Genomic DNA, 22746 nt, shown 5'->3' with positions numbered 1-22746 from the left:
TTGCCAAATTGCTTTCTAGCTGTGATAGAGTGACCTGAACGCAATACAAGTAAAGAGGCCAGTCTGGTGTTGTGGTTAGGAGCGCAGACTCTGATCTGGGAGAACTGGGTTTGATTCCCCACTCCTCCACATGCATCTGCTGGTGTGACCTTGGGTCAGTCACAAGTTCTCTCAGAGCTGTTCTCTCAAGAGCAGTGCTCAAAAGAGTGCTGTCAGCCACACCTACCTCCTAGGGTGTCTGTTGTGGGGAGAGGAAGGGAAAGGAGATTGCAAGCTACTCAGAGACTCCTTCAGGTAGTGAAGGGTTCTCTCAGACCTGTTATCTCAAGAGCAGTCCTAGAAAGAGCTCTCTCAGCCCCACCCACCTCACAGGGTGTCTGTTGTGGGGAGGGGAAGGGAAAGGAGATCGTAAGCCACTCTGCGACTCCTTTGGGTAGTGAAGGTTGGGGTATAAATCCAATCTCTTCTTCTCTGTATGGAGTAGCTCTGTTGGGCAAGATGTCCCTGCTTTCCTTTACTCTCTGGGAGACGTAACCGTTTCTCTCTTTTGCCCTTCAAGGCTGGCCCTTCTGACAATGGGAAGTAGGAACGCCACAGTTATTGAAGAATTCATCCTCCTCGGTTTTGCCGGCCGCCCCCAACTGGAGATGGTCCTCTTTGTGGTCCTGTCTCTGATCTTCTCGTTGACCCTCTTTGGGAACCTCTCCATCTTGGCCCTGACCTGCCTCGATTCCCGCCTCCACACCCCGATGTACTTTTTCCTCAGCAACCTGGCCTTCTTGAACGTCTGTTACACATCAGCGGTGGTCCCCAAAATGCTCGTCAACTTTTTGGCGGCGAGGAAGTCCATCTCTTATCATTTCTGCATGGCGCAAGTGTACATCACGCTTTTCTTGGGGGCGGCGGAGTGTTTTCTGCTCATGGTGATGGCGTTTGACCGCTACGCCGCCATCTGCCACCCTCTCCACTACACGACTACGACGATGATGAACAAGACCGTCTGTGTCTCCCTCGCGATCAGCGCATGGGTTGGCAGCTTCCTAATCTCAGTGGCTCCTTCCTTTGCCCTGAAACGATCTCTGTGCAACCTCATCATAGACCACTTGTTCTGCGAGGCCCCTGTCCTGTTTCAGCTGGCGTGTCCTGGACAGGATCTCTCAAAGAATGAGGCCATGATGGTGACGGGTAGCGTGTTCACTTTGCTCCTCCCGCTTGTCATGATCCTGTTGTCTTATGTCCGCATCGTGGCGGCCATCTTGAGCATCTCCTCCGCCGACGGTAAGCGGAAGGCCTTCTCCACTTGCTCCGCCCACGTCACCGTGGTGACCATCTACTACGGGAGCGGCATGTTTACGTACATGAGGCCTCAGTCCAGCAATTCGGCTGAGAAGGACAAGCTGATTTCTCTCTTCTATTCCGTGATAAACCCCATGTTGAACCCAATTATATACAGCCTGAGGAACAAAGATGTCAAAGAAGCCCTCCTGAAAGTGCTGGGGAAGACCAAAGGGTCCCAGTAGAAGAAGAAGAGGAGACTGGATTTATACCCCGCTCTTCACTACCCAAAGGTGTCTCAGAGCGGCTTACAAACTCCTTTCCCTTCCCCTCCCCACAACAGACACTCTGTGAGGTAGGTGGGGCTGAGAGAGCTCTTGACAGAAACTGCTCTTTTTCAAGGACAGCTCTTATCAGAACTACAGCTTGCCCAAGGTCATCCAGCCAGCTGCAAGTGGAGGAGTGGGGAATCAAACCCGGTTCTCCCAGATTAGAGTTCGCGCACTTAACCACTGCACCAAACTGGCAGTAAAACCTTTTTAAGATGTGTCACCGTTGGTACTTAACACCTGATAGATTGGCATGTTATTATTCAAGTGCTTCTGATAAATGTTGGAGGTGTAAATCTAAAATAGGTTCATTTTATCACGTTTGGTGGACATGTGAAAAAGTTAAAAAATTCTGGAAAGAAATTCACAATATTATAATGCAGATGTTGAATATAAACCTACCGTTTCAACCTGAAATGTTATTATTATGTAGCATGCCAGACATATTAAAGAAGGAAGATGCTTACCTATGTTCACACTTGGTAACAGCAGCAAGAATGATACTTGCCAAACATTGAAAGAAAGAAGATTGTCCATCGCGGAAGGATTCTGTAACCAAGGCTTTAGAGATAGCAGAAATGGACAATCTGACTTTGAAAATATGTGGAAGATGGAACTTTCCAAAATTTTATGAGTGGATGGACTCACAGTCATAGAAAGTTTAGTGTGGGTAAAGCCGGAGAGGGATCCGATCTTATTTCATGTATATGTTTTGTATGTTTGTTGGTGGTGGGTTGTCAAAGGCAAAATAATAAAAAATAAGTAAAAAACCCCAAACATACGGAAGCCTCAAACCACCCAATGCCAGTTGTGGTTGAAACATTCTCTCATGCAAGGCAGCATACTGGTTTTCAACCTGTCTACTTATGGAATACTCAGCATGTGATTATTAGCATTCTGGTCATTGAAAGGCACTGGATACATCCAGGGCTCTCTTGAGCACATTTTGACCTAATTTGGCTCCAATTATCCAAAGTGTGCCGCCGTTATCTGAAACGAAGACAGTCATACAAGGCAGGGCTTTCCTGTGGTGACTGATCTAAAGATGTCCTTATCCAAGCTGATAGATCAAGATGGGTAGGCATGGTACTCTTGTCTGTAGCAATAGAAAAAAAGCACCTTAAAGACTAACAAAATATGTGGCATGATATGAGCTTTCTTGAGTCACTGCTCACTTCTGAAGTATCTAAAGGAGTGAGCAGTGACTCACGAAAGCTCCTACCCTGCAACCAGTGTTCCCTCTAAGCTGAGTTAGTGTGAGCTAGCTCAGTTTTTTAACCTCCAGCTCACACATTTTTGTCTTCGCTCAGGAAGGATGGTTCCACAGCAAACTGATTTATACAGTAGCCAAATGGCTTGCTCACAACTTTAATGCCAGTAGCCCAGAGAGTAGAATTTCTGCTCACAAGACTCCACAGCTTAGAGGGAGCATTGCCTGTGACATATTTTGTTAGTCTTTAAGGTGCTACTGGACTCTTGCTGTTTTCTACTTATCCAGGCGGTGCATTTTAAAACACTCTGTTTGCATTGTTCTTAACTGTGTGTACCTCGAGTGCCTCTGGAGAGACTGGGGTAGAAATCACTATAATATTGGAGTAAATTATTACAAAATGTGTGACTGTGGCGAGGGTAGGGTAGATCAACAGAGTATAAGAGCTATAAAAATTATGGGAAGGGTAAAAAGAGTAATAAAATAAAATAAACTAAAAATCTAATATTAAAATATGTCCCTATATTGCAAGCAAGAATTTGAGGAGGAGGAGGAGGAGATTGGATTTATACCCCGCCCTTCACTACCCAAAGGTGTCTCAGAGCGGCTTACAAACTCCTTTCCCTTCCCCTCCCCACAACAGACACCCTGTGAGCAGTGTTCCCTCTAAGCTGAGTTAGTCTGAGCTAGCTCAGTTTTTTAGCCTTCAGCTAACACATTTTTGTCTTAGCTCAGGAAGGATGGCTCCAGAGCAAACTATTTTATGCAGTGGCCAAATCACCTGCTCACAACTTTAATGCCAATAGCTCACAAAGCAGAATTTTTGCTCACAGGACTCCACAGCTTAGAGGGAACATTGCCTGTGAGGTAGGTGGGGCTGAGAGCTCTTTTGAGAACTGCCCTAGAGAGAACAGCTCTGGAAGAACTTGTGACTGACCCAAGGTCACCCCAGCAGCTGCATGTGGAGGAGCGGGGAATCAAACCCGGTTCTCCCAGATTAGAGTCCTTGCTCCTAAACACTACACCAAACTGGATCACTGTTTTATACTGTTACATCGCTGGTCCATTTAGCTCAGGATTGGTAGCAAGGACTGGATCTGATGCCAGAGAATCCCAAGAAGTCTTTTGCATCTTTGGTACCGAGAATCCTCTACCAGGAGTTGCCAGTAATTTGAACCTGGTGGCTTTTGCGGTGTAACAAACATGCTGTGACAGAGAGGCATGGTCCTTTCCCTTTTCATTTTTTGAAGTTCCTAGCTCTCGTGGATCAGAGAAAATTTAAGAGTTACAAAATAGAAGTGAAGAAGAAGCCCACATTTATCTCTCTCCCACCCCAATTACAAGTTTGGCATGTAAAGGAACTGGTAGGACCCTTCTCGAGAATTCATACAGAGTAGATGTGCCAGTAATGGGCGTATTCTGTGATGGCAAGAGGAACGAGATTTTATCACTGTGCAGAATTCAGACGATACCAGCATTCATTTTAAGGAAGCTCATTGGCCAGACTTCAAGACAGGTTTGAAAGTTAAAATCACAAACGTCGTAGAACAGTACAGTTGGATTACTAAAGTTCCCTTGGCAAAGATGGTGACAGAGTCAGTGGTGTATTTTCCAGTGTGATGAATTAAACCACCCCGAAGGCACAAATACTGGAGCGACCCATTTGCATTCGAATGCATGGTGGCATGATCATGTTCTAGTAGAACCAGAATGATTCTCTGTCTCAAATGGTTCCAAATAGAATGGGGTTTGTGTGTTAAAGAAGCAATTTTAGAATCGTTATCTTAGCATTCTGGTCATAAGGGAAAAAGTTCTTCCGGGGCCCAGGGACATCTTCCCATCTGATCCCGACGTGCTCTGGGAGAAGAGGGAGAAAGGAAAGTGTTACACAACCGTTGCAGGAAAGTGTAGCCCAGAAGTTGTTGCTATCTTTACACTGCTACGCCCCTTTCCGGAACTCCTTCCTGGAAAATCAGCTGATGCCAATTGCGTGGTGCCACTCTATGAGCTGACGTGTAGGCAGCTCACCGTCCTTAGCAAAATATTTTAATTCAGTTCAGCCCAGCCATGCGTTCTCTCCCTATGGAGCCCATCCACAGAGGCTGAAATCGTGGCAGGTTTTGAAAGGGGTACCTACCAAGCGCCCTTTGGAAATGACTGTAAGTATCTGGATTTCGACACGTCGAGGCAATGTAGACTTCCGGGGGGTTGCCATCTTTGGTGCAAGCGGGTAGTTTCCGCAACACAGCAACCAGGGACTGCGTTAGGTCTGGATCATACACCACATCTAGTGCAAAAAGAGAGATTAAAAACGGACAACGAAAAAGACAAAGGGGGAGAGAGAATTTGGGAAAGACTTTTCTTTTCCTGAGATCTCAGAGTTGCTCCCACCCACAGCAGAGAAGACTGAGCTAGCTAGATGGACGAAGGGTCTGATCCAGTATCAGGCCACAGTATCAGGTATATTCATATTAGAAGAAGAGTTGGATTTACACCCTGCCCTTCACTTGAAGTCTCAGAGTGGATTACGATCACCTTCCCTTCCTTTCCTCGCAACAGATACCCTGTGAGGTAGGTGGGACTGAGAGAGCTCTTTCAAGGACTGCCCTTGAGAGAACAGCTCCTAGAGAACTTGTGACTGACCCAAGGTCACCCAGCTGGCTTCATGTGGAGGAGTGGGGAATCAAACCTGGTTCTCCCAGAGTAGGATCCTCCGCTCTTAACCACTACACCAAACTGGCTGTCTTAAGGAGCACTCTCAAACTTCTCATCCCTCCTTGTTTGACTTAAAAATCCCACGTTTTGTTCTTGTATCTCCCTTGTGCAAACTGAAGACGCAAATCTTCACTTTGGCGCTGTTTTCTCTTTCCTTGTACAAAACCTCCCCCCTAAAATGCATGTATGTTTTATTTTTGCATTAAGTGCATACAAATGGCACAGAATGTAAAAGGAAGTATTGAAAACTATGAACAAATCGGGAATGTTGGGAACAAAAAAAAAAAAAAAAGGGGGAAAAAAAATATAAAGTCCAAAGAAGTCATCACAGGGCCTAGTACTTGATCACTGATTCACATACAATATGAAAGGCACAAGCATGCAGAACCAATGACCTCCTTATGCTTTATTAAGTGCGCATATGCGGATATAGTGAAAGACCTCACACTGGACACTCCCTGAGCCAGATCAACCACTGGTCTGATTCCGTGTAAGGTAGCTTCATGCCTTTTTATGCGCATGCACTGAAATGGGTGTGCCAAAGCCCCATAGGTTGGATGGCTTCTTTCTTGGTGGTGGAAAGTACCACCAAACAGCAGCTGACATATGGCAACCCCGTACGCTTTTCAAGGCAAGACATGTTCAGAGGCGGTTTCCTGTGGCCTGCCTCTGTGTAGCACCCCTGGACTTAGGATAATAACAGAATCATAGAATCACACAGAGTTGGAAGGGACCACAAAGGCCATCTAGTCCAACCCCTTGCTCAATGCATCAATGCCTAGAGCATCCCTGACCAGTGTTTGTCCAGCTGCTGCTTAAAGACTGCCAGGGAGGGGGAGCTCACCACCAGTATTCCCTATAAACTGAGTTAGTCTGAGCTAGCTCACAGTTTTTTAGCCTCCGGCTCACACAGTTTGGTGTAGTGGTTAGGAGCGCAGACTCTAACCTGGGAGAACCGGGTTTGATTCCCCACTCCTCTACATGCAGCTGCTGGTGTGACCTTGGGTCAGTCACAAGTTGTCTCAGAGCTGTTCTCTCAAGGGCAGTTCTTGAAAGAGCTCTCTCAGCCCCACCTACCTCACCACTTCCCTAAACAGTTGATTCCACTGTTGCACAACGCTGACTGTCAAAAAGTTTTTCCTAACATCCAGTCAGTAGTTGTTGTGGATTTTCCGGGCTGTGTGGACGTGGTCTTGGCATTGTAGGACCTGATGTTCCGCCAGCAGCTGTGACTGGCATCCTCAGAGGCATAACACAGAAGGATGGAGTACTCTCTGTGTCAAGGTGAGAAGAAAAATGGTAGGCAGGGAATTTATACCTACTCAGGAAGGTGGAGTAGGGCTGAGTCATTCTCTTGTAGGAGTTCCCCGGGCTGTGAGACATGCTAATGGAGCTTTCCTGAGGAGGTTCTTTTGCATATGGATTGGCTGTTGAAATTCTAACCTTATCTGTAGTGCTGCTGTAAGATGTAGTCCCAATAAAGATGAGCCAAGCATATCTGGTATGCAAAAATATCAACCGCAAGGGTAGACTATCAAAACATACACAACTTTCACAAGTAAACAGTAGGCATCAGTCTATTGCAATACAATAACAATAAACTGAAGATACAATAGAATTGGTGGTCACAATTCAAAAACACTATTTGCAAATTCAAAATACAATTTGATGATGGTGGAAAACATCCAACAAGAGACTCCTCTATATCCTTTGAATATAATAGTGCCCAAAAGACCTCAAAGTCACCAAGCACAAATAAACGTCTAACAGCCGAAAACGTCCTTCCCAGGTATGCCAGACATTTCAAAGCAGATTTTCACTATCATCAAATCGTATTTTGAATTTGCAAATTCAATTTGCATGCCGAAAACCTCAATAAAAATACCGGAACGCTAATTTCTGACTCATAATTTAGTTGTGTTTCGTTCACCCATCGATTATTCTGGAATGAAATATCAATGCGAGCGTTATCGTGCTGTGTGAAAGCGGTTTGAGTAAACAACATGTATATGTATAAAACTTCCTCTTTAGTTCAATCAGCCGGTAACTATGAAAGCCATTGTGACCACCAATTCTGTTGTATCTTTATTGTTATTGTATTGCAATAGACTGATGTCTATGGTTTACTTGCGAAAGTTGTGTATCTCTTGATGGTCTACCCTTGCGGTTTATACTTTTGCTGCAAGATGTAGAGCATTTTGTGTTTTTCAGGACAGGAAAGCCTCTGACAACATATCCAAGTCGGTACCTTCCCGCCCTTAATTTAAACCCATTATTGGGAGTCCTCTCCTCTGCTGCCAAGAGGAACAGCTCCCTGCCCTCCTCTAAATGACAACCCTTCAGACACTTCAAGAGAGCAATCGTGTCCCCCCTCAACCTCCTCTTCTCCAGACTTCCTTGAGGGTGTCCCGTCCAAGTAAGTAACCAGGGTCAACCCCAGTTAGCTTCTAGGACTGGATTACCCCAGGCCGTCCAGGCCTCTTTCTTAAATTACTGCAAAGTAGAGCTGCGGTGGCTCAAGTGGTTAAGACGCTGAACTGCAGGCTGTGGAAGGTCGGTAGTTCAGCAGTTCGAGACCCGGGTGCCGCATGACGGAGTGAGCTCCCGTCTCTAGTTCCAGCTCCTGCCAACCTAGCAGTTCCAGCTCCTGCCAACCTAGATAAATAGGTACCACTTCGGTGGGAAGGTGACAGCCTTGGTGTTTAGTCATGCCGGCCACATGACCACGGAAACGTCTTCGGACAGCGCTGGCTCTTCGGCTTTGAAACGGAGATGAGCACCGCAACCCTAGAGTCGGATCTGACTGGCTTTCGAGCAAGGGAACCTTTACCTTTAGATTTCATCCAGCGCAGAGCTCACCTGCAGCAACGATAACGTCCGCTTGGAATCCTGCAAGTTGTTCTTCAGTAACCAAGTCCCAGTCAAGTTCTGCAACGGTTACGCTGGGGCCCCACGGTTCAGCCACCTCTGCCTCGTGATCTCTGCATTTCTCCCAACCGAGACTGTCATCTTCAGACTGCACAGAAAAGCCGTTCAAACGGATGTTCTCCGACAGCTCTTCTAGAACGTACCGGTGGTGATCGCTGAAGGTGTACGCCCTGGGGAGGCAAGTTTTGCAGATCGCGATTCCCGTCAGTCCGGTACCGCTTCCTAACTCCAAGATCCTCCTGAAAATCCAGTAAATTGAATTCCGTTACATTCTGTTGACATCCCCCCCCCCCGTCTTCTCGAATCTCTTTGCTGCACTGCGTTACATCGTGGCATCCTGCCGATATTATTGACTCTGGGTTGTCGATTTCATGGTCTCTTTTTAATTTGTGTTTTCCTTTTTCCGTTGTCAGGCTGCAAACTGCCTAGGGAATTTTGCATTCGGAAATGGTTGAAGAATAGCTGGAAAAAACAAGCCCCTGCCTTGCAACAGAAAGAGGATTCAATGGCTCAACCTTGCCCTCTCTTCCTCCGCTCAAGCCTGGAACAAGACAACATTGTTGGGATATGGCAAGATCTAAATTTTCGGTCATTTTAGGGTTAATATGTTTGTTATGATTCCACCAAAGACGTGACTTGGAAGTGCAAACTGGCTCAGAGCCAATCCTGTATGTTAACTGCTGTGTTTGACATACTGATTGGATGGTTTTAATTTAACAGTGTTTGGGTTGGCCAATGAGCTTGAGCATCTTCCTGTTAAGGTTCTAGAACAGAGGTTACTTGCTCAGCAGCCTTGCCTCTAGGCTTTTACCTTTTTCCTCTTTGAGACTTGTGGTCAGTGTTCCCTCTAAGCTGAGTTAGTGTGAGCTAGCTCACAGTTTTTTTAGCCTCCAGCGCACACATTTTTTGTCATAGCTCAGGAAGGATGGCTCCAGAGCAAACTAATTCATGCAGCAGCCAAATGGCTCGCTCACAACTTTAATGCCAGTAGCTCACAAAGTAGAATTTTTGCCCACCAGACGCCACAGCTTAGAGGGAGCATGGCTTGTGGTATGTATCAGCCTACTTTGCTGTATGAATATGTAGCTCAGGACTTTGTTATTTTATTAGAACTTTCCCGTTCCCCCCCCCTTCCTAATAGATGTAGATAAAGAACTTTATTTTGATGAACAACTCTAGTCTCCGGGCCTTATCTACCCAACAGACATGAGCTTCGTTACCTGTTAGTGAAGACTAAAGGGTGTTCCAGTGCCCATTCAGCCAAGAAAAGACCGGCATCCCACGTGACGAGTCCTGTGGTCCCTTGTGAAATGATCGCCACGTTTTCACGGACTGCCACAGCATCTCCTGAGGGCTATAAATAAAAACCTATTGATAGCACAAGCCAATTGTGTGTTGCATTCAACTTCATCACACATCCCGCAACTTCAGTTTCCCCCCCAAATATGGTACATAGTTATGCCACCCTTTTCCGTGGGATTTGCCAGTTTAGCCTAACAACCGCCCTAGAAGGCAGGTCAGGTTCGGCTGCAAGCTAAGTGACTGTTTCATCTCCTATGCCACAATCTTTGTATGGCCAGTTGAGACATAACATAAGAAGAGCCCTGCTGGATCAGACCAGTGGTCCATCTAGTCCAGCATCCTGTCTCATAGAAGGGCCAACCAGTTCCTCTGGAGGGCCAACAACAGGGCATAGAGGCCGAGGCCTACCCCTGATAAGAACATCAGAAGAGCCCACTGGATCAGACCAGTGGTCCATCTAGTCCAGCATCCTGTCTCACACAGTGGCCAACAAGTTCCTTTGGAGGGCCAACAACAGGGCACAGAGGCCAAGGCCTTCACAGAAGAAGAGGCCCACTGGATCAGACCAGTGGTCCATCTAGTCCAGCATCTTACCTCACACAGTGGCCAACCAGTTCCTCTGGAGGGCCAACAACAGGGCATAAAGGCCGAGGCCTTCCCCTGAGAAGAACCTCAGAAGAGCCCTGCTGGATCAGACCAGTGAGGGTCCATCTAGTCCAGCATCCTGTCTCACATGGTGGCCAACCAGTTCCTCTGGACAGTCAACAGCAGGGCATGGAGCCCCAGGCCTCTCCCTGATGTTGTCTTCTGGCTCAGGGATTCTGAGGATTAGTGCCTGTGAATGTGGAGGTTCCCCTCAGTCACCATGGCTAGTAGCCACTGATAGACTTATCCTCCATGAATCTATCTAATCCCCTTTGAAAGCTGTTTATTCTTCCTGTGGCCATCGCTACATCCTCGGGCAGCGAATCCCACATTTTAATCTTAACTGGCATTTTAAAATATGCTCCAGACACACGCCACTGCTCTCACCTTAGGGAACAGAAACATATTCCAAAAGCAACACGGACCACGGATGCCCAGATTTCTGCTTCAGGGGATGGTTAAATGACACAAAAGGCAACGACATCGCATCCACGACGGTCAAGAAAGCCAAGATTTCTTTAGATTTACCAAAATGTAGCTTTTGTAACAGTGTGACGACGCTTCTGCGTTTAAGACGTCACCCAGCGCTTCGTATAGCTCATCCAAAGGCTCGGCTGATGTACTTTCATGCTGCAGGAGAGAGAGAGGGAGAGACCCAAGTCAATTTACGGCCTCAAGACGTCACACAGAGAGCAGACAGAGTTACAAAATCACAGGCCCGTTTTATTTCTTTCCTCGTAACAAGAGAACATAGGGCAATTACTGAATAAACAGACAGTCCTGCACTGTGCTGGGTGGGGGGGGGGGGGGGGGGAAGAGATCAATAGTCACCGCTGCACCAGTTAATGCTGCCCCCTCTAACCCAGCCTATGCTTTATCTTACGACTGCAGTTTGCTTGTGAAAGCCAGAACAGAATCATTCCCAAGGAGCTTCTACCCAAGAGCAAGGTACAGATGGAATACTATGTCTGGGACACTGATGCTCCATCTTCTTGGTGCTTGGGGGGCTTCTGGAGTTCTGGCCCCACTGGTGGACCTCCTGACGGCACCTGGGTTTTAGCCACTGTGTGACACAGAGTGTTGGACTAGATGGGCCATTGGCGTGATCCAACACGGCTTCTCCTGTGTTCTTATGCCTGGGGAAGTGAGGCTCTATCTTGGGGGGCAACTGTGGGAGGGCTTCTGGAGTTCTGGCCCTGCTGGTGGACCTCCTGAGGGCCCCTGGGTTTTGGCCACTGTGTGACACAGAGTGTTGGACTGGATGGGCCATTGGCGTGATCCAACATGGCCTCTCTTATGTTCTAAGAGCTTCTTCCCTTAGAAAAAGCCCCTTCTATGGAGCAGCTGGGAGGCAGAGCCAGGTGAAGCAAGGGGTAGATCGTCTCCTTGCCTTGCCTCTAGCACCCTCATATGGGAGCAACCATGCTGTTGCGGTAAGATATGGGATCAGCACAAGCCTCGGCTGTGTATGCTGGGAATTCTACAACTGTGCGCAAGTGAGCGTGACAGTACTGAAATGGTGCTGTTAGAAATAAACAAATGGAAATTAAGTAATCATAGACACAGGAGGCTGCCTGTTGCATCTCTGCATGAATTGCAAAGATCTTTTTTTAAAAAAAGGTGGGCTGGGAATACTGAGTCACGCAGAAGCACAGGAGTGACCGGACAAGGGTGCCTGTTTGTGGATGGTCGGGAATTCTGAAGGTGGAGGAGAAGATTGGATTTATACCTCACCCTTCACTACCCGAAGGAGTCTCTGAGTGGCTTGCAATCTCCTTTCCCTTCCCCTCCCCACAACAGACAGCCTGGGAGGTAGGTGGGGCTGAAAGCGCTCTTTTGAGGACTGCTCGTGAGAGAACAACTGTGAGAGAACTTGTGACTGACCCAGGGTCATACCAGCAGCTGCATGTGGAGGAGTGGGGACTCAAACCTGGTTCTCCCAGATTAGAGTCCGTGCTCCTAACCACTACACCAGACTGGCTTCTCAGAGAGACAAGGAAGAAATAGGTGGCGAACAACCCCTTTCCCTCCAGTCTGAAGCCAAGGGTGTTGGATAGTAGCTACCACTGAGGAGTTTACGCCCCAAAATCTACAACCTGGGTGTTACACGGACCTTCCCCTCTTGCCAAAGCATATCTCTGCTACCAAAAGTTGATCACTGAAAGTCTGCATTACCCTCCTTATGAGTTCTGACAAGAAGTGTCTCCTGTATTTCACTGAGGGGGGGTACTTCAGGCACTGCGGGTGAAGAACGGTCTGAAATTATTGAAGAAAGAATTGATTCAAGTCAGTTAGGAAAACAACAGCTGTATCCAGGCGTCCCAAGCAGACCAGAGCTTTCGTTATGAGAAGAAGCCAAGATTATTCTTCGCTCCGTTCCATTCCAACTCCTTGTACACAAAAACTAAAGAGTGACGCTCAGAAGATGAGAAATTCTCCTTAGTAACCCCACGCCCTTCCAGTCTCAGTTCTTCCACAATACCAGACATGCGGAGTAATATTCAGTTAATAACCTTTCCCTCAGCTGCAAAGGTTCTCTTGTGCTCCCTTTTAAAACCTGGCCGGTTTCTATGAAAGGAATCCCTCAACCTGGGCGAGTCTTTCGGAATTCTGAGCCACCGCAAAATGGCCGCCACAGCAGTGGACAAACAACAAATGACATCGGGGAGTGACTGGCCCTTTGCTTTGGGAGAGAGATGGGTTTTTGGTTTAAAGTTTCCAAACAGCAGGGAGGGTTTGCATTCTACACAGACACAGGGAGAAACTGCCAAGCGCAGAGACCTAAGGCAGGCAGTCTATCTGCTTGAGGGCATACAGTTGCCAACTGCTTTAAGAAAAAAAATATTGGCCCTTTAATAGATTCAGGTGGGTAGCCGTGTTGGTCTGAAGCAACGGAACAAAGTTTGAGTCCGGTGGCACTTTTAAGACCAACAAAGTTTAATTCTGGGTATAAGCTTTTGTGTGCATGCACACGGCATGTGAAAGCTTATACCCGGAATAAAACTTTGTTGGTTTTAAAGGTGCCACTGGATCCCAACTTTGTTCTATCCCTTTAATTGTGGCTTAATGGGCTGTTCTTTACCAGGTGATACCATTTACCTCAACACCATGAAAAGCTTCAGGTTCCTATTTCCACACACTAAGCCTCTACTAAGAGGACATTTGTCTCCAGGCTTGTTGGTAACCTGGGTTCACGATGTCACTGTCATGCACCTGTTTGGGATGAGCTCAGTTCTTTCTAAGCCAGTCAGCTCGTCAGGCATAACCCAAAACTCCCTCCTTTTTTTCCTGGTCCACCCAAGACTCTTTAGGGTTTTGTTCCTGTGGTAAAACCACCTTGATATTTTGCATAAAGACCAACTAAATGTATGGCAAATGTATAATTAGTGGTTATATATGGGAACGTGAAGGATTGAGCTATGTGGAAATTCTGAGGTAAAAGTTGAGTGGTTTCCCTTCCTGCAGTGTTTCGAAAGGCTAAAATGAAGTCTAGGTCTCTCGATTTGGGCCACCTGTGGACATTTTATCCATTCTCATAGGTTCATAGCAGGCCTGAGAAATGGTGGATACTGATAGGCTGAAGCCTCTTGGCCCAGAGACTATATAAGGCAAAATACAAAATGGCATTCAGTCAGGGTGAACCAAAGAACAGCTGCTGGATGTTTAATGAGGGGAAGATGATGGTCAACTGAAGAAACAAGGCTTCCGTTCTAGTGTCTTCAAACAACAGTTTTAACCCAAAAGACAAGAGGGGGAAAAAAAGAAAATAACTGGTTTTAGAAGCAATGATGGTTTCTTCAGTATTTGAAGCATCCAAGTGAGAGCCTGCCCAGAAAGGAGTCTCCAAGTAGCCAGGTAAGAGCCTGGCCAGAAAGGAGCCTCTAAGGTATACCAAATGAAGTGCCTTGTAAGTGCTAACTTTAGGTGAACGGAAATTAACTATTGGAACTTAATTAAGGGAGTGAATTAGAAAAGGGACGGCTGTCTCCATTAGTTACAGTAACTTGTAAAAGGATTACTAAAAAGGTGTATGCACACAACAAAGGTTGACTCCTGTCACCATATTAGTCTTTAGCCTACTGCAAAGTTTGGTGCCTTTCTCTAACTTGACTGACTCTTTTACCTACGAAAGAGCCATGCAAGTTACAGGAAGGCTTCGAACTTTCATTGAGAGGACCGGTAAATTATTCAGCTATCTTTATAATTTGAATGAATAATTCCTAAATGCTTCTAAGATGAGGCCTTCCTCCGAAAAGCTCAGTGTGGTGTATATGGTTCTCCATCTTTCACAACAACCCGGCAGAACAGGTTGGACTGAGAGAGTAAGTGGTCCGAGTTTACTGAATAAGCACCAGGGTATAAGCAGGGATTCAAACTCAGGCCTCCCCAGTCTGTCTCATGCTCTAGATATTACACCACACTGCTGCTTGCCCATCAACTCAATGTCCTTCCACACAGGCACATCCCAGGTTCAGTTTCTCGGTCACAATGTTGAAAAAGTGGCCTTTATCCTCCACATCAAGCCAAAAGGATGGGCAGGTTTGGGAAGAGAGCTTGCTTATTGCAAGGAAACCTTTGCACACTGTGCTGTTTTGCTGTTTCCCCCGGTAAGAACTATGTTGCCATATGCTTTTAGCTCAAGAGTGTTTGAATGGCTGCTATTGATTTGTGCTATGACATACGGTTGCAGTTAAAGGTAACATCTTACCTTGTGCCCAGCACTGGGTTTGCTTGGTCTGTGTTGTGGGGAGAAGAGGAGCTTTTCAACCCCATAACAGCAGCCTCCCGCTTGTGCGAGAGATTTCGTATGTGGGAGAAGGTAAAGGGGTGGAGTTCCAGGAAACCCAGTGTTCCGCTATTGAGAGCGGTTAGAAATCATAGGGCCATATTTATAACAGCCATGGTCAGGAAGATGCTTTAATAAAGGAAACGGGATTACGGACTACACTACCATGTATAGTACTATCTGTTGCTGTGTGCATTATCCTACTGTGAAACTTCTGCACTGGTTAACAGGTCACGTTAACATTTATGTTTAGTCTCAGCTTCCTGTTTGATTTTAGATTTCCGAAAGAATAACACACAATCTCAAGACAGACTGGCAAGAAAAAATATATACAGATGAGTGCTAGATGCCCACAGAATAATACAATAACAAAAGAGACTAGAATGGTTAAAGCCACAGCGTCATTTAGGGTCAAGTAATGAAAAACACACTTTTTCCTTCATCGAAAAAATACAGAGGTCAATAAAATTACACACAGCAGTCTGCTCCAAACTCTCTCAGTGAATATTCTTCTAACAGTCTTGTATTCTCAAAAGGAGTCTGCTCCAAATTCAATATCTCTTTCAACACTTCTTCCGGATATTTAAGTGTTTCAGACCTATGGTCTTTCCTCAGGAACAAATCCTATGTAGGAATCTCACATTCAATGTTACCTTCAAGTTGACACATTCATTGATATACTTCTCTGTTAATCTACTTGGGCAAGGTCTCCTCGCTTACTTTCAAGCATGCTGTTGCTGCTGCCAAAGTCAAATGGACCAAGGCATACCTCCCTGTAGCTACGGTGGGGCTATTTGGGGATCTGCCCCCTTTCTTAAAGGGACAGCCCCACAGGAATTCATCCAGGTGGCTCTGAGAGGGTTGAACAGCCTGGGAAGGGCAGGAAGACAGACATTCGGCTATCGTGTGGCTTAAAAGGTAAAGGTTCCCTTGCTCAAAAGCCAGTCGAATTCGACTCTAGGGTTGCCGTGCTCATCTCTGTTTCAAAGCCGAAGAGCCAGCACTGTCCGAAGACGTTTCCGTGGTCATGTGGCCGGCATGACTAAACACCAAGGGTCACGGAACGCTGTTACCTTCCCACTGGAGTGGTACCTATTTATCTACTTGCAATTTCTTGCCTTCGAACTGCTTGAACGACCCTTTCACAGGGGTCGCCTAAGACCACTGGAAAACACAGTTTTTTGATGGTCTTATGATAGCAACAAAAATAATTTTATGGTTGGGGGTCACCACAACACGAGGAACTGTATTAAAGGGTCGCGGCATTAGGAAGGTTGAGAACCACTGACTTACACGACGAAGGAAAAGAAGAGATTGGATTTATACCCTACCCTTCACTACCCAAAGGTGTCTCAGAGCGGCTTACAAACTCCTTTCCCTTCCCCTCCCCACAACAGACACCCTGTGTGCTAGTTGGGGCTGAGAGAGTTCTTGACAGAAATTGCTCTTTTTCAAGAACAGCTCTTATCAGAACTACAGCTTGCCCAAGGTCATCCAGCCAGGTGCAAGTGGAGGAGTGGGGAATCAAACCCGGTTCTCCCAGATTAGCGTCCACGCACTTAACCACTACACCAAACTGGCACAATAGATGAAAGGACCAATTTGGTGTAGTGGTTAAGTGTGCGGACTCTAATCTGGGAGAACCGGGTTTGAGTCTCCATTCCTCCACTTGCAGCTGCTGGATGACCTTGGGCAAACCATAGTTCTGTCTGAGATGTCCTTGAAAGGGCAGTCCTTTAAAGAGCACTCACAGCCCCACCTGCCTCACAGGCAATGCTCCCTCTAAGCTGTGGAGTTTTGTGAGCAAAAATTCTACCTTGTGAGCTACTGGCATTAAAAGTTGTGAGCAAGCGATTTGGCTACTGCATAAATGAGTTTTCTCTGGAGCCACACTTCCTGAGCTAAGACAAAAATGTGTGAGGTGAAGGCTAAAAAACTGAGCTAGCTCAGACTAACTCAGTTTAGCGGGAACACTGCTCACGGGGTGTCTGTTGTGGGGAGGGGAAGGGAAAGGAGTTTGTAAACTGCTCTGAAACTCCAAGTGAAGGGTGGAGTATAAATCCAATCTCTTCTCCTCTTCTCATAGTTTTTTCTAGGGAAGGGACCAGGGAGAGCAAGGAGGAGAGAAATGGGTTTTGCCAAATCGGTTTTGCATTTGGGAGAATCTACTGCAAGATTAGGGTGAGAAAAAGGGGCACAGATTGTTCTAGGGACACAGATTGTGCTGTACAGTTGTGTAAAGACAGAAAAACAGCGTATGTACTGCACTTTAGGTTTTATATGGTTTTAAATAGTCTTAAAAATTGTTTTACAGATTTTATGCAAGCTGCCCTGAGCTTGCCTCTGCGGGGAGGGCGGGGTATATATCTAATAAATAAATATAAATAAAATAATGGCAAAAATGGCAGCCCCCTTCAGAAAAAAAAATTGCCCCACAAACTACAAAATCCTGGCTACGGGCCTCGGTCTGGTCAGCTCTCAGAAGCTAAACCGGGTCAGCCCTGATTACTACTTGGAATGGATACCTCCAAGGAAGTCCACAGTCACTGTGCAGAGGCAGGCAATTGGCAAACCATCTCTGAACATCTCTTGGTTTGAAAACCCTACGGGGGTTACCCTACGTCGGCTGTGACTTGACGCCGCTTTCCACCACCAATCCTATTCCACGGCTTCTCGGATGTCCCATCCTGTTGATTATATTGGCTTACACAGTGTGATTGCCCTCGGGTCTTAGTGAGAGAGGTAGGCTGTCAACAACTTAAGTCATATCAAGGTAGCCTCTATCTGCATAGCTCCACACTCAATTCGGTATCGTTGCACCAGGGCAGAATTTTGTGCAACTGGAGCAGAATGGAAACAGCTGGCGCGCAGCAGTAGAAGTACTCTGTCACCCAAAGAGTAATTGACATGCAAAATTCATTGCCACAGGAAGTGGCGGCGGCTGCAAACACAGACAACTTGGAGAGGGGACTGGATAAACATCTGGAGCAGAGGTCCATCGGTGGCTATTAGCCACAAGGTATAGGTGAAACACTCTGCCTGGGGCAGTGATGTTTTGTCTTCTTGGTCTTGGGGGGGGGGGCACAGTGGGAGGGCTTCTGGAGTTCTGGCCCTGCTGGTGGACCTCCTGATGGCCCCTAGGTTTTGGCCACTGTGTGACAGTGTTGGACTGGATGGGCCACTGGCCTGATCCAACATGGCTTCTCTTACGTTCTTATGTCTGGGGCACTGATGCTCTGTATTCCTGGTGCTTGGGGGGCAAGAGTGGGAGGGCTTCTGGAGTTCTGGCCGTTGGTGGACCTCCTGATGGCACCTGGGGTTTTGGTCACTGTGTGACAGAGTGTTGGACTGGATGGGCCACTGGCCTGATCCAACATGGCTTCTCTTACATTCTTATGTCTGGCGCACTGATGCGCCGGTTTCTTGGTCTTGGGGGGCAACACTGGGGGGCCATCTGGACTTCTGGCCCCGCTGGTGGACCTCCTGATGGCCCCTGGGTTTTGGCCACTGTGTGACACAGTGTTGGACTGGATGGGCCACTGGCCTGATCCAACATGGCTTCTCTTATGTTCTTATGGTTAGGTGCTGGTGTGAGATTAGGGAGATCTGTGTTTGACTCTCTACTGACCTTGGGCCATTCTCTCTGAGCCTACTGCATTTCCTAAAAAAATAGGAAAGGAGGATGACCCTGTAATCCCCCCCCACACACACACACTCCTTGCAGGAAGGAATAGGGTTGAAAGAGAGAATGAGATGTTAACACTACCAAGAGAATTTTGCTGCTCAGCCCAGTTGGAAAAATAACAGTAGACTAAGCAAAAGAAATTAACAAGCAGAGAGATCTTTAATCCTGTGCGCCACTCGCATATGTATCAGCCGTCGCCGCGACGTTCTGCTTTTGGATTCTGCTGGAAATCTTCTCCCCGTGGATTGCGTTGCCGGAATTAACTCTGTGCTCCAAATCACAGAACGCTACTGGCAGATGGGCTGAAACGCCTGGCAACGAATGGCTGGGGAAAGGCGAAATCAGCCCCAATCGTTTTACTTTGAATTGGCCTTTTTAAAATCCGCATTTGGCCACTCTGAAATCTGCATATGGCCACTACGTTTGCCAAGGACTGAAACAAAACAAGAGCCAGTTTGGTGTAGTGTTAGGAGTGCGGACTCTAATCTGGGGGAACCAGGTTTGATTCCCCACTCTTCCACATGCAGCTGCTGGTGTGACCTTGGGTCAGTCAGAAGTTCTCTTTGAGCTGTTCTCTCAAGAGCAGTTCTCGAAAGAGCTCTCTACCTCACAAGGTATAAATCCAATCTCTTCTTCTACCAAAAAAAATGAGGGATCTTGGAAAAGCTGGGAAGGGGCAGATCTGGAAGCAAACTTGGGATACAGCCAGTGTTCCCTCTATGCTGAGTTAGTGTGTGCTAGCTCAGTTTTTAAGTCTCTGGCTCACACATTTTTTTCTTAGCTCAGGAAGGGATGGCTCCAGAGCAAAATAATTTATGCAGCAACCAAACTGCTCACACCTTTAATGCCAGCAGCTCACAAAGTAGAATTTTTTTGCTCCCAAGACTCCACAGCTTAGAGGGAGGCATTGGATACAGCCCAGCAGTTTGGGTTGGGTGGGGACTAATTCTAATAGTTGGACCAGCAGTGGTGTTTCAGGAATGACCCTTCCCTTCCTGTTTTCCATCACCTGCTACCTTGGGTTCTTTTTAGAGGGCAGATACCAAGGATTAGACCCTGGGGCCTTCTGTTAGCAAAGCAAGCACTCTTCCACTGGGCTACAGCCCCACCATGTGGAAGGAAGCTAGCATTTATCCAAGCCCATGGTGTTCTCAAGCACAAGACTTTACAACTGTCTTTCAAGCCCCCTGAGTGTTTAAGTTAACGGCCTGGTAAACTTGGAAGAGAAGTTGCCACCAATGTTCCCTCTAAGCTGTTGAGTCTTGTGAGCAGAAATTCTACTTTGTGAGCTACTGGCATTAAAATTGTGAGCAAGCAGTTTGGCTACTGCATAAATTAGTTTGCTCTGTAGCCATCCCTTCCTGAGCGAAGGCAAAAATGTGTGAGCCGGAGGCTAAAAAAATGTGAGCTAGCTCACATTAACTCAGCTTAGAGGGAACACTGGTTGCCACCAAGGCACTGGCAGTGCCAATGAGCATTCTTGCCAACATAAGTTGCACAAGAGTCCTTCTCGGGTGCTTCAAGCCAAATTTAAAAGGTTGCGAGGTCTCAGTTTTGGCTGCCAGCAAATGTTTACTTTTGACGCTACCCTCCGGTACTGGTCCTCTCGGGGTGTCCGGAAGTGTGAACCAAGGCCGCTTTTTTTTTGCCATGCAACTGGTTTCCATGTACCTGGAGTGGTCAGAAAATGTGGGTTTGAGGGGCAGCATTTGTCCTGTGTTTGTACGGTAAAGGATTAAGTCGCAGTGGTAAGAGGAGAGAGACCCCCCCCTGCATTCTGATCTTGCTTTGTGAGCCCCTAAAGCCTCACCTTGACACAGAGGGTACTCTACCTTTCTGTGTTATACCTCTGAGGATGCCAGTCACAGCTGTTGGCGAAAATGTCAGGTCCTACAGACTTTAAAGAGTATCTAGAAAAATATTGGGATGTAAAAGACAATTTAATCTGCTTTGACAATTATTGAAAAGTTAATGTTATTAGATGAAAGTTATCTAAGAGAAAATACTAGTAGAAAGAAGCGTTACCGGTAGACTATGAATAGAAGATAAGTGGAAAATAGAAAAGAACTAAGAAATGGGCTGGAGCACTGTGGGAAGCCAGAAAAAGGGGGGGGGAAGAGAAGAAAGGATGTACAACAAAAAATAATATGTTGTATGTTTGAACTAATAATATCCTAATAAATTGTTGTGGAAAAAAAAGAAGAAAATGTCAGGCCCTACAGCGCCAAGACACAACCCGGAAAATCTACAACAACGAATTTGTGAATCCTGTCTTGGTGTAAAAATGAGTATTCCAAGGAGTCTTAACAGCCTAAGCCAGTGGTTCCTGGAGTGTCAACGTTCCCAGTTACCTTCAACCAAAAGAGCCACACCGCTGCATCGCCTAAACACGGTGGTGGAAAGTGCCGTCAAGTCTCAGCTGATTTACGGCAACCCTGTAGCGCTTTCAAGTCCAGAGATGTTCAGAGGTGGTTTGCCATTGGCTGCCTCTGCGTTGCAACCCTGGTCTTCCTCGCTGGTCTCCCATCCAAGTGCCTCACCAGGACCGATCCTGCTTAGCTTCCGAGAGCTGATGAGATCAAGCTAGCCTGGGCCATCGAGGTCTGGGCACCACCTAAACATTGGTTACCTAATTCAATAGTATTGGCTGCGCGTTGCCTAAAAATACACACCCAATAATGTCAAAATATGACCAAATCCATTTGCAGTGCAACAAGCTTAAATGCCACTAGCTTCTTGGTTGCATCTATCTGCTTCCGGGCACACTGTGGGCGGTACAAAGTGCCCCCCCCCTCATGCCAGGGGTGGGACGTGAAATGAAGATGGCTCCTGAGTTGCGCAAGTGAGTCCTACAGTCCTCGGAAGTTCAAAATTGGGGTTTATTGATCTGTGGGTTGATGGCTGACCCAATTCTGAACTTCTGAGGACTGCAGGACTCAGCCCTTAAAGCCCCACCGCCGGCTACAGCCCTGCCGGCTGAGTCAGACAGAAAGGTAGCTAAAAGCAAGTCCCTGTTTCGAATCTTCCCTCTGCCACTGATGCACTAAGAGACCTTAGTCATGTCCTGGTTCCTCCTCCTGCAGGAGGAAGGGAAATAAGGCCTGCCTACCTGACCAGCTGGTAGCAAGTGGTTAAGACGCTGAACTGCAGGCTGTGGAAGGTCAGTAGTTCAGCAGTTCGAGGCCCCCATGACGGAGTGAGCTCCCGTCTCTAGTTCCAGCTCCTGCCAACCTAGCAGTTCGAAAGCAAGAAATTGCAAGTAGATAAATAGGTACCACTTCGGTGGGAAGGTCACAGCGTTCCGTGCGCCTTGGTGTTTAGTCATGCCGGCCACATGACCACGGAAACGTCTTCGGACAGCGCTGGCTCTTCGGCTTGGAAACGGAGATGAGCACCGCAACCCTAGTGTCGGATTCGACTGGCTTTCGAGCAAGGGAACCTTTACCTTTACTTTAATGCTCCAGAAGCAACTGAACTATTCGAAACTTGTCATCTATACCGAGAGGCTACAATGCTATTGCAGTGGCCTTTGTGGTACTGTCGTTCTAGGGTTGCCAACCTCCAGGGGGGCACCTGGAGGATCTCCTGCTCTTACAACTGATCTCCAGACGGCCAAGATCAGTCCCCCTGGAGAAGAGAGCTCCAGGTATTTCCCACCGTTCACCAGCCTCTCTCCAAAGGCAAAAACCAAGCACGTGAACCGCCACCTTCTCCCCGTGCCCCACAGAGCAATATTTTCCCGGGGTGGGGGGTGGGCCAAGGCATGCTTTCTCTCCTAGATCTCCCCTCCCCACTTTGCATTACTAAATCCCCCCCCCCCCGCCCCATTTTATTTTGCACCCTCGCCGCATTTGCAAAGCCCGTTCCTCCT

At 47.1% G+C, this 22746-nt stretch overlaps 2 protein-coding genes across 2 annotated transcripts in view; one reads left to right on the top strand and one right to left on the bottom strand.

Annotated features, from left to right (window-relative positions):
* The first annotated feature begins 575 nt into the window (after positions 1-575).
* LOC107114188 (olfactory receptor 10-like) lies at positions 576-1520 on the top strand. Its single transcript, XM_015415627.1, has one exon. The coding sequence runs from the start codon at positions 576-578 to the stop codon at positions 1518-1520; it is 945 nt and encodes a 314-aa protein (XP_015271113.1).
* A 2577-nt stretch (positions 1521-4097) lies between these two features.
* Positions 4098-22746, bottom strand: part of EEF2KMT (eukaryotic elongation factor 2 lysine methyltransferase) — an 18843-nt gene continuing 194 nt past the window's right edge. The window contains exons 2-7 of the mRNA XM_015415626.1: positions 12580-12660; positions 10933-11034; positions 9678-9811; positions 8389-8696; positions 4952-5101; positions 4098-4671 (exon numbers count right to left, since the gene is read on the bottom strand). Coding sequence (XP_015271112.1) covers positions 4571-4671; positions 4952-5101; positions 8389-8696; positions 9678-9811; positions 10933-11034; positions 12580-12660 — 876 coding nt within the window. The 3' untranslated portion in view covers positions 4098-4570. The remainder of the gene's footprint in view (positions 4672-4951; positions 5102-8388; positions 8697-9677; positions 9812-10932; positions 11035-12579; positions 12661-22746) is intronic.

The sequence above is a fragment of the Gekko japonicus genome, unplaced genomic scaffold (assembly GCF_001447785.1).
Source record: "Gekko japonicus isolate JY-2015 unplaced genomic scaffold, Gekko_japonicus_V1.1 scaffold3005, whole genome shotgun sequence".
Taxonomy (NCBI): Eukaryota; Metazoa; Chordata; class Lepidosauria; order Squamata; family Gekkonidae; genus Gekko; species Gekko japonicus.
Note: the sequence above shows the minus strand (reverse complement) of the source record. Positions and strands in the feature narration are given on the sequence as shown.

Excerpts from the sequence above, each read along its gene's own strand:
- LOC107114188 (XM_015415627.1), top strand. The coding sequence starts at position 576 with ATGGGAAGTAGGAACGCCACAGTTATTGAAGAATTCATCCTCCTCGGT.